The 11,051-nt window shown below is 32.7% G+C and overlaps 2 protein-coding genes across 3 annotated transcripts; one reads left to right on the top strand and one right to left on the bottom strand.

Moving 5' to 3' along the window:
- The first annotated feature begins 720 nt into the window (after positions 1-720).
- Positions 721-3,915, top strand: LOC105628545 (protein STRICTOSIDINE SYNTHASE-LIKE 5). The gene is made up of 4 exons (XM_012209973.4): positions 721-1,171; positions 2,128-2,435; positions 3,162-3,291; positions 3,367-3,915. Exons 1-4 carry the CDS (start codon positions 761-763, stop codon positions 3,646-3,648), a joined length of 1,131 nt encoding a protein of 376 aa, XP_012065363.3. The 5' UTR covers positions 721-760; the 3' UTR covers positions 3,649-3,915.
- Positions 3,916-5,930: 2,015 nt separating this feature from the next.
- Positions 5,931-10,066, bottom strand: LOC149496600 (isovalerate--CoA ligase AAE2-like). Of its 2 annotated transcripts, XM_089720845.1 has the most exons (3): positions 9,615-10,066; positions 8,514-8,989; positions 5,931-7,446 (listed from the first exon to the last, which is right to left on the bottom strand). In XM_089720845.1, the coding sequence occupies exons 2-3, from the start codon at positions 8,859-8,861 to the stop codon at positions 6,007-6,009; spliced, it is 1,788 nt and encodes a 595-aa protein (XP_089576971.1). In that variant the 5' UTR covers positions 8,862-8,989; positions 9,615-10,066; the 3' UTR covers positions 5,931-6,006. The 2 variants fall into 2 exon arrangements, with proteins under 2 accessions (XP_089576971.1, XP_089576973.1); XM_089720847.1 differs by lacking the exon at positions 8,514-8,989 and having other exon boundaries at positions 9,615-10,065.
- Between the last annotated feature and the right edge of the window lie 985 nt (positions 10,067-11,051).

Here is an 11,051-nt window from a genome sequence, read left to right as displayed (position 1 = left end):
GAAGTGTTAGAGCTGAAAAAAATACCGGATTTTTGCCAATTAACTGCTTGACCTGAAGCTGCTTCATAGGTAGCTAGAATATTTTTAATCTCCAGAGCTTGAGTCTGTGAGGTCTCAAAGAAGAACAAACTATCATCCGCAAATAACAAGTGAGATAACTGGGGAGCAGCTCTCGAGACTCTACAGCCTGTGAGACGACCTTCTCGTTCAGACTTACAAAACAGCTTTGACAGTCCTTCAGCACAAAGAACAAATAGATAGGGCGATAATGGACAACCTTGTCTCAACCCTCGTTCTGGAATAATTGGGCCAACCTCATCCCCATTCACTCCAACCCAGTATTTAACAGATGAAACACACAACATGATCAAATCAACCCAACGCTGGCTAAAACCCAAGCCCTGCATAACAGCCTGTAGGTAGCACCAATTAACTCTGTCATAAGCTTTGAAAATATCAACTTTCAACGCGAAAGCTCCTTGTCGGCCTGTCATTCTTGTTTTCATAGAGTGGATTAACTCAAAATCAACTCACACATTATCTGAAAGCAACCGGCAGATAAGGAGATAACGTTAATTTTAGTGCATATACTTTTTTTTTTTTATTTTAGCGTTTGAACGAAAATTATAACAATTAAATATCTAAACTTTCAATTTTTTTAATTTAATATTTAATATTCAACGTTACTAATTAGGATCCTACGTGTAGTATTAATAGCTCCGTCTATGGTTTCAAATACATTCTCTCTCAGAAACTAAAAATGCCTGCAAACACCACATCTCATTCATGGCCATTTTACTTTATTATTTTCTCAATCTTAGCTCCTGTTCTGCTTGCTATATTCATTTTCCAGCTTGACTCGTTCGATCCAGCTCCTATGCCTATCCACGAGTTGACTGACCCGCCACCGGAGGCTTCTATGAAGATTGGTCGCCTTCTTCAAGGCTCAGAATTTCTTGGTGTTGGGCAGTTGAAGGCACCGGAAGATATAGCATACGATAGCGAATCAGGAGTCATTTATACAACGTGTGCAGATGGGTGGATAAAACGAGTCGCAGTGAATGACTCGGTGTCTGACTCGGTTGTGGAGAACTGGGTTAACACTGGTGGTAGACCACTTGGACTCGTCCTGGGAAAAGATAACGATGTAATTGTTGCTGACGCCTACAAGGTCAGTATTTGAAGACAAAATCTTATACATACTACCAATTTGTCGTGTGTATATAAAATATGTGCCCATAAAAAAATTTAACGTAAAAAAATCATTAAAACGAATTCATTTGCGTTGATATTTCTTTGCATTTCTTTACGGTAGTAATTATCGTGGTTAAAGGATAATTTTATTATTATATTGAAATACTCCTTTTGTCCCAAAATATAAATCGTTGTTGTACAAATATTAAGAAAACAATTAATTCACGTAAATTCTAATAAAACCAAGATAACTTGACTAAATTATCTTTTATCTCAAAATCAATAGTTATTTATAAAAGTATATTTATTGTATTTAATGCAAATAATAGTAACATTGAAAAAACGTCATTTATTACTCATTAAAATGCTCAAAACGACTTATATTTTGAAACAAAATAATTATCTAAAAACGACTTATACTTTGGAATAGAGTGAGTAATAAGCAAGAAATTAATGAGGTAATTGAAAATAAGATAAAATTTAATAAGAGTATAATAGACAATTTAAAAATTAACTATAATGTACAAAGGAAGGTGGACTATATTTTTAGACAAATCAAAAAGGAAAAACGGACTATTGTTTTTTAAACGGATGGAATATACTAAATTATTGAGTAAATTAACTATGTTATCCTTAATTTAATATGTCTAAGAATCAAATTTTCGGGAATTGAAATAGTAATTGTTGGTCATACACTTAGGGTAAATATGAAAAAAAATTATTATTCCTTCAAACCACAAATGTGATGAGTATTTAGGAACGGAGGTAGTAAGTTATTTTTTTCGGAAACAAACAGTAGCTTAGTTCCACATAAGTGTTTATGATAAACGCATTAGTCTAGAAATGCTAACCATGAAATTAGGGGAAAAAAAAATAATTAATCTCAAGAATGTTTTGATATTTACCAAATTAATGTTGATGTGCAATATATAGGGATTGCTAAAGATTAGTAGAGATGGTGAAATAGAGCTATTAACAGATGAGGCAGAGGGTCTGAAATTCAAACTTACAGATGGTGTAGATATAGCAGAAGATGGCATTATTTATTTTACAGATGCTTCTTATAAGTACAATTTTCATGACCATTTGTGGGACGTTTTGGAGGGTAAGCCCCACGGTAGGGTATTGAGCTATAATCCTGCAACCAGAATCACCAAAGTTTTGGTCAGTGACCTATATTTTGCCAATGGACTTGCAATTTCTCCCGATCAAGACTCTTTAATCTTCTGTGAAACTTCCATGTAAGTAATTGTTCTCTAAAATCTTTTGGTATTAAACTTAGCTTCTAATGAGAATTCTAAAAGTTTAATTGAGTCGAGTCGAGTTACTTTAGGAGTTATTCAAACTTGCTTCAATTTTAACTAAATCGAACTCGAACTTGAGTAGGTCAATCAATAGATTGAATCATATTCAAGTATTACATATAAAGTTATGACTAGATTGTTTGCTAGTCTAATAAAATAATTAAAATATTTATTTGTTTCAAATAATTTTTTTGGTTCAACCTTTAAACTTTTGTAATGCAAGCATATACTTAGATTTTTGTTAATATATTGTTAGGAGTGTAAATTAGCTAAGTCAGCTCGCGAACTGTTTGCATTCGAAAAAGTTCAGCTCGAATCAAGCTCAAACTTAATCTCAAGCCTCCTCATTTAGCAAATGATCTGAGCTCGAACCTAATAAAGTTCAGCTTAAAAGTTTGTCGAGCCTTATCAAGTTTTTTTATATACATATGTATAATAGGTTACTCAAGTCTCGAGTCTCAAGCCGAGCTCAAACTTAAAATTTTTTGAATTGAACTAAGAGCCTCAAGTCGAGCTCAAATCGAGCTTGAATTTAAAATTTTCAGGCTTGTTGATTTCCGAGCCGAGATTTGCGCTCGTCAAGTTCAAGCTTGACTCGGCTTACTTACACCTTTATATATTGAATTTGACTTTAAAAACCTGGTTTGGACTTGTTCACTACAGGAGGAGGTGTAGAAAATATTACATAAAAGGCAATAAAAAAGGAAGCTTGGAAAAATTTACTGATTTGCCTGGAATGCCAGACAATATCCATTATGATGGACATGGCCACTTCTGGATTGCATTACCCATGGTATAATATCTTTATATATTTAAAGTAATTGTTAAATTAACTTGAGCAGATTAGTAATTTTGATCAATTTGACAGGAAATCACAACATTTTGGAAGGCAGTATTCAAATATCCTTTTGTCCGAAAGCTTGCAGGAATTGTTTTGAAGCACAAAGGAAATATAGGTGATACAGGAAAAAATGGAGGAGTTTTTGTGGTGGATTTGGAAGGGAAACTGATTTCCCATTACTATGATCCTGAGTTAAAATTGATTTCTAGTAGTGTAAAAATTGGAAATCATCTATACTGTGGTTCTATCACCTATCCCTATATTATTCGTCTAAATTTGGCCAAGTATCCTGCACTTGCCAATACCTAAGTTGTGTAGATTAATGCTATACTAATGTCTCTCATCAGTGCTCAGAGGGTTGGTGCGCCCTATGGGTTGTCCTCAATCGGGCCATCAACACCTGACTAGTTATCCGAGCTTACAGAGGCAATGACTAAAACATCTAGTAATCCTCTTTTTCTTTTTCAAAAAATGTGTTTACACTATGCAAATGTTATAGAAATTGTCAGAGTTGTCTAGCAAACATTTCTCATTGAATATAGTAATAGTATGATGTTTTTGCCGCGTTTAATTTAATTTCACCTAAATATAATAATTGAAATAATTTAGTGAAAAAAATATTACGAAGCGCATTTCACATATATTTGCCACCATTTCACTCACCTTATAATCAAATACAAAAATTTTTTTAACATAATAATAAACAAAATATTGTCGTAAATGAACATAGAAAATATTACAATTAATTTAATTAATTACAAAAGTTTTGTGTTTGTGGAAGAGTTCAGTAAATTAACAAATGAAATTAACTTACCAGGGCTGTTAAGAGGTTGGATTGTTTCCACAAGCATGGGCATCATGTGAAGTGCAACATGATCTCTTTTTTTTTTTTTTTTAATTCATTAGAGGCTTTTATAGGCGGAAATAATATTCCGGGCTACACAACAGGAATAACTCTCTTTTGGCTCACCAAATTGATAAAAATAACTGTGATCAAGAAAACTCGAACTTGAAAGCTTTCACTCCTCGCATGGTTGAATAGACCAATATGATCATATTTGCATGCATCCAAATCATCTTAAGCCAAATACCGAACTTCCAGAAGCTCTAATGGCTTTCAACTGTTGAGCAGTAACATCAAATAGGAAAGGACAAACTGGAGATTATCAAATTTTTAGGAAATGCACTTCCTTAGATTGAGGAAAGGAAATAATTTCCTCATAAGAATTTCTTTATTTGTGGAAATAAAACATGATCAAATTCATTACTTTTCCAAAAGTTGAAGTTTCCGAGTTCACTTGTCACTTCCAAACAAGGCCTAAAACTCTTCAATTTGACACGCATCTCCAACCTATTGCTACCACAGAAAATATGAATCCAACAAAATCATATCATAACATATCAGGAAAGAGTTGACCATGCCTTTCTTTCACTATTGCCTTTTCAATAATATCTCCTGTTATAGCTGCTATACTTATTTACCAAATAGACTCGTTCGACCCAGCTTTTATTCCCATCCACGAGTTGACTCAGCCCCCTAATGTGTTGATGCAAAATAGTCATGTCCTTGAAAGATCAGAACTTTTGGATAAAGGGACCCGAAGATATAGCATATGACAGCAAGTCGGGGCTGATTTACACGAGCTGTCAAGATGGGTGGATCAAGCGAGTCACGGTGAATGACTCGGTGTCTGACTCGATTGTTTAAAAGTGGGTTAATATTGGTGGGAGACCCCCTGGAATCGCTGATGCTTTCAAGATTTGTACAGATCTCTTTGACTTTTACATTGAAACCAAAACGTCATTGAATTTCATAGGAATAAAATATCTATTTGGAACTTAGCATAGATCTATTTCCTGGAAAGTTGACTTCCAAGTAAGTAGAGTTTTAAAAAAATTACTTTCCGAAAAGTTGAGTGGGACTGTATTTGATTGATACATTGAATTTCCAGAAAGTAAAATTCGGTTAATGAAATGTGAGATTGTAAATGACAAAAATACCCTATTATATATAATAATTGAAATATTTCATTCAAAAAATTTTAATTGAAATATTTCATTAAAAAAATTTAATAAAACTCGTTTTATATGATCCACTTGCTTGTAATCAATATAACCTTTTAATTACATGTTGTACAAAATATTATTATAATTTTATTTATTTGGTTAATGTTATAATTACACACAAAATAAGAATAATAATTCTCTAAAAAAGCTTAATAAGGAAAGAGCATGTGTTGAATCACAAGTACAGGAACTCCACTTCCTATGGGTGAGCAGGGGAAGTAAACGGCGGGGGAGTTTTATTTTTAAGTCTCCAGAAATTACACAATTTGTGCCAACTAAACATGCTCAAAATCTATATTTCTTGGAAACTTCAACTTCCTCCGTTTACTTATCCCAACCAAACGAGACCTTAATATTTTGGCTATTTAAGCTTTTGAATTTTTACGTTGAACTTCTTTATAATAGAAGTAAAATTCAAAAAAATTTATTAATAGTTTGTTTATGTGGCTTAAAAGATAAAATTCAAAAATTTCTCCACTTAAAATTTAAAATAACTTTTTTAATATAGATGTAAATCAATCATCTAAAGTTGAATCGAGTTTCGTTTATTTTAAACTCAATATGTTATTTGATATATTTTACACAATTTGATACATTTTCTCAAGAAAGGCTGCCCATAGCCTTCGCTTTCTCCCTCAGAATAAATTTTTGAACCTTCCCAGTTGAGGTTCTTGGCAAATCCTCAAAAATGACAGTTCGAGGAGCCATATAATGAGGCAATTTATCTCGGCAAAACTTAATTATATCTTGCTCGGTTGCATCAAATCCCTCTTTTAGCTTCACAAATGCACAAGGGGTTTGTCCCCAGTGATCATCTGGTTTTGCAACTACTGCAGCTTCAAGAATTGCAGGATGGCCGTATAAAACTGTTTCTACTTCAACTGTGCTTATATTTTCTCCTCCAGAAATTATAATATCCTTCAACCGGTCCTTTACTTCTATATAACCATCAGAATGTTTCACAGCTAGATCCCCACTTCGAAACCATCCACCTTTGAAAGCTACCTTTGTTCCTTCCAAGTCTTTGAAGTACCCACTCATTACAGTGTTTCCTCTGAACATAATCTCTCCTAATGTTTTACCATCGGCCGGTACACTTTCTTCAGTGATAGGATCTTTTACGTCAACGTCCTCTAAACCAAGATGGTGAATTCCTTGTCGAGCTTTCAACTTTACTCTCTCATTATGAGACAGAGAATCCCATTCAGGTTTCCATGCACAATAAGTTCCTGGACCATAAGTTTCTGTAAGGCCATACAAGTGGGATACACCAAAACCCAACTCTTCCATCTTGAAAATGATTTGAGGGGGTGGTGGCGCACCCCCAGTCATTACTTCCACTTTGTGAGGAAGTGGTTTTCGATCACAAACCGGAGAATTCACAATCATGTTCAATACAGTTGGAGCTCCTCCCATGTGTGTCACTTTGTGCTCTGCTATGCAGTCAAAAATGCCTTTTGGAGAGACTTTTCTGAGGCATATGTTAGTGCCACCTTGAGCTGCAATTCCCCAAGTAAGGCACCATCCGTTGCAGTGAAACATAGGCACAGTCCAAAGGTAAACGGGCATTGCTCCCATCCCATGAAGGAAAACTGTAGCAAGAGAATTGAGATATCCACCCCTGTGATTATAAACAACTCCTTTGGGTCGTGAAGTTGTGCCGGAAGTATAATTTATGCTGATTGGATCCCACTCAGTTCTCGGTCGTCTAATCTCAAATGCATTATCTCCATTTTCCAAGAGACTTTCATACTCATAAGTGTTTGAAGTAAAGCCAGAGAGCATCGGGCCATCAGATTCAGAAATTAAGACCATTATAGGTGGTTTTGTTTCTGTATTTGCCAGAAGATCAAGTGCTTTACTAGCAACATCAAATAATTGATAGTCTACAAAAATGATCTTGGCTTCTGAATGTTTCAACAAAACAGAAACCATATTTGCATCATGGCGTGTATTAAGCGTGCAAAGAACAGCTCCTGCCATTGGGACTGCAAAATGCAGCTCATACATTGCTGGAACATTAGGGGCCAAAGTAGCAACCTGCGTTAATGTTTCTTTCTAATATTAAATGCTGATATATTTAAGTATAGACTCAGTAAAACAGCATTTTCAATATTTGAACACGCACAAACAGACAAGATAAACAAATACTAGCAATTACTCCAGGAAAACAGTTAGAAAACAACAAAGTCGCCTCCCTTTTCTTTTTCTTTTTCTTTTTTTTTTTTTCTGTACACCAATAGATAATATAAACAACTCTATCTTAAAAGGCTTGAAATTTTCAATGTTTTTGTCGTATCCCATTTTGTAGGGTTTCTACAGCATAAATGGTTAAACAATCTGGAGAACAAACTTATTTCACGAGCTAGTGGTTTTCCCCCTGAAGCAAATTGATAAACTCATAAATGCAGAAATTATAAATTGACATCTAAATTTTATAAAAACAAAGTTTAACATATGAAATTTTAGATTTAAAATATCAATACATTATAATTTTTAATAATTGAAGCATTCAAGGGTTAATCTAAAAGTTAGAACTGTCACTATTTTTTTTTTTTTTTTTTTTTTTAAGTTCAGCTGTCAGTTTGTGTATTGACTATTGAGCCAATTCAAATTCAACAAAACAATAAACTAAAAATGCATGATAGTTTACGTAACATCCAATGGATTAACCCAACTGACCTAAGCTTCATCGACCAAATCCTACTCAATCTTATCAATGAATTAAATAATAGAAGAAAGATGATCAATGGTTGTTTTGAATTTTGATGTAGAGATTTAAAAAAAGTACAAAAAGGGTGAAAAGAAGTGTAGAGAATGATTTAAAATATTAATGGCAAAGAAGAATGAAGGCTGCTGATCCACCAGTAAATGAAGGGGATTTATCCGGTCCAGTGTATAGAATATCCACCAGATTGAGTCATTTGAGAAGAAAATCTAGATGAACTCGAAAACAATCAAAATCAAAATATAATGATCAAATGTCAATGGCAGTAATCTAAAAACTAGAATAAAAATCAAAACCTTTTTATTAATTAAAGCCAACCCAGAAGAGCAAATTTCTCCTAAAACAGTACAAAAAAGCAGCTCAATCAAAATCAACTCACCACATCACCTCTGGAAATTCCCAATCGGGTCAAAGTAGAAGCAAGGCTAAGACAACGCTTATAAGTCTCATTCCATGTATACACAACAGAACCATAAACAACAGATTTCCTGTCTCTATACACCTTAGCTGATCTCTCCAAGAAACTTATAGGAGACAAGGGAACGAAATTTGCAGAGCAACGAACAAGGCCCTCCGTAGTTTTCCATGATTCAGGCTCAACATCCCCAGGAAAATGAGACAAAACGCGGGAATTTTGTGGGAAATTGAAAAGAAACCGGTTGAAACTAGAGGAAATGAAACGAGTACAGTAAAAATAATAGGATTTGTTCTTGAAAAGGTGGTTCATGTTTGTGGGTAACAGAGAAACTTAAACAAACAGGTAGCAGACTCCAGTGGCAAATACGAGAAAATGAAACACAAAGCAAAGCTTTCCTCTGGGATTGGAGACGTAACACTGTCAACAGAGTCTTTGAACTGCCGAAGCATGTAAGATAAGAGATAAAATCATGGATGATGTAATACAAAGTTCAAGTCCTTTGGCTGACATGAAAAATCTATTACTGTTCTTATGTGCTGAAAATTATATTTGCTGTGATGAATATTATATTAATTTTTTTATTTCAAGTTTATAAAGAAAAATATTTACAATAAAACGTCTGAGCTAATCATTTTTATATAGTTAAATGTATTTCGCTGTAATTTCCCTCCAAAAAATTAAAAATTAATTATTTTATTTCATTGCAGTTATATTATTTACTTTTTAAAATTATTAATAGGTTTCCGGTTCAAACTTTAAAATTAGCTCATCTATAATTTATTTATCAAAAAAAATTATAATTCATCCAACTCGAATGAAGTTTAAGTTCAATTTTTTTTTTTTTTTTGTTAAATGAGCATCATAAATAAATTACTTAGCTCGTTAAGTTTATGGAAGGAATTCGAACAATTATTATTTAACTATAGTTAACCAAAAATGCTTTCTTAAATCAAATTTCACATATTTCAGTCATAAAAATTTTAGACAACACTATAGAAACATTTCCTTTTTGATAAGATATAAAATGATAATTTTCAAGAAAAGACAATGAAATGAACTCACCACATCGCCATTAGAAATTCCCAACTGTGTCAAGACAGAAGCCAGCCCAAGACAACGGTTATAGGTTTCACTCCAACTGTACTCCAAAGAACCATAAATAACAGATTTCCTGTCTCCATATATCTTAGCTGCTCGTTCCAAGAAGCTTATAGGAGATAAAGGAACGTAATTTACAGAGCAATGAATAAGACCCTCCATGGATTTCAATGATTCTTTCTCAAAATCCCCAGAAAAATGAGAGAAGACTCGAGATTTTTTATGCAAATCTAAACCAAATCGGTTTGAACTGGTTTGAATCAAAGGAGCTCTGAAGATTTGGATCATGTTGCCTAATTCAACAAAATTAAACCAAACCAAGTGCTTAACTTTTGAATTACTTTGTGACCACCAATAAAAGAGCTATCTAATATATATAGATATCATCAAACTTTGTATTCTATACGTATGGATTCTAAGACAGTTATGGAAATTCATTCCAATGCAATTTGAAATGCAGATTTCAATTGAATTTCATATTATAGTTATTTCGTAATAATTTGAATTTCATTTGTTGTTATTTACTAAATCACCCTGAAACCTAAATATTCAGGAACAATAATTATTTAGCCAATGTCATTTATTATTAGTAGGACCTAGAATTTATTAGACATGACAAGAAGTTACTGGTTGAATCATTTACTTTAGCTTATTTTTACTATAGTAAAAAACTAAATATGAAGCTTTTTATTGTTTTTATTTTTTATTTTTTAAATAAATGTTTTTTTTTAAATTATAGATGTTGAATAATTTGAAGGAATACTGCTTTTTTTATATTATTATTATTAAAATTAGAATGTAAATAGTCAATGATTATAAATATAAATTATATATATTATAAGGTAAATTACACAAAGGAGAAAGGGACAAGCTGATGAATAGATTTTGTTAAATTTAGCTAAAACCCTAAATTGCCAGAGCTCTTTGCCTCTTTCTTTTACTGGGAAACTATTGCGTTTTTGCCCCTTAGAGTTTGATTTTCAGTTTCTCTTTCTCTCTTCTTCTGTATCTGTCTTCTCTTTATTTTCAGATCTATTTGTAAAGCCTTTTTAAATTTGTCTTTCCTTTTGTTGCCATTTCATTCTTTTTCTTTCTTTTAATCAATATTTCTTGTTTTTATTTTTTTATATAAATATATGAAAATTAAGTTTGTGTTTGGATTTGATTAATTTTTTCTTTCTCGTTGATGGACTTGTTGATTAATATATCACCTTATTGATGAATATTTGGGAAATATTCTATACTACATTAGAAAAATTCTTAAAGCATGCTTGTAAGTAGGAATGTAAATGTAAATCCAGCTCGAACTCAAAATCTAAAATTTTGACCCGTAGACTAATGGGCAAATTGACACTATTCATCTAAGTTTTGGAGTAATTTGGCCAAAAAATTCATAAAATG

The sequence above is a fragment of the Jatropha curcas genome, chromosome 4 (assembly GCF_041381405.1).
Source record: "Jatropha curcas cultivar XTBG-Jc1 chromosome 4, XTBG_Jcur_1.0, whole genome shotgun sequence".
NCBI lineage: Eukaryota > Viridiplantae > Streptophyta > Magnoliopsida > Malpighiales > Euphorbiaceae > Jatropha > Jatropha curcas.
Note: the sequence above shows the minus strand (reverse complement) of the source record. Positions and strands in the feature narration are given on the sequence as shown.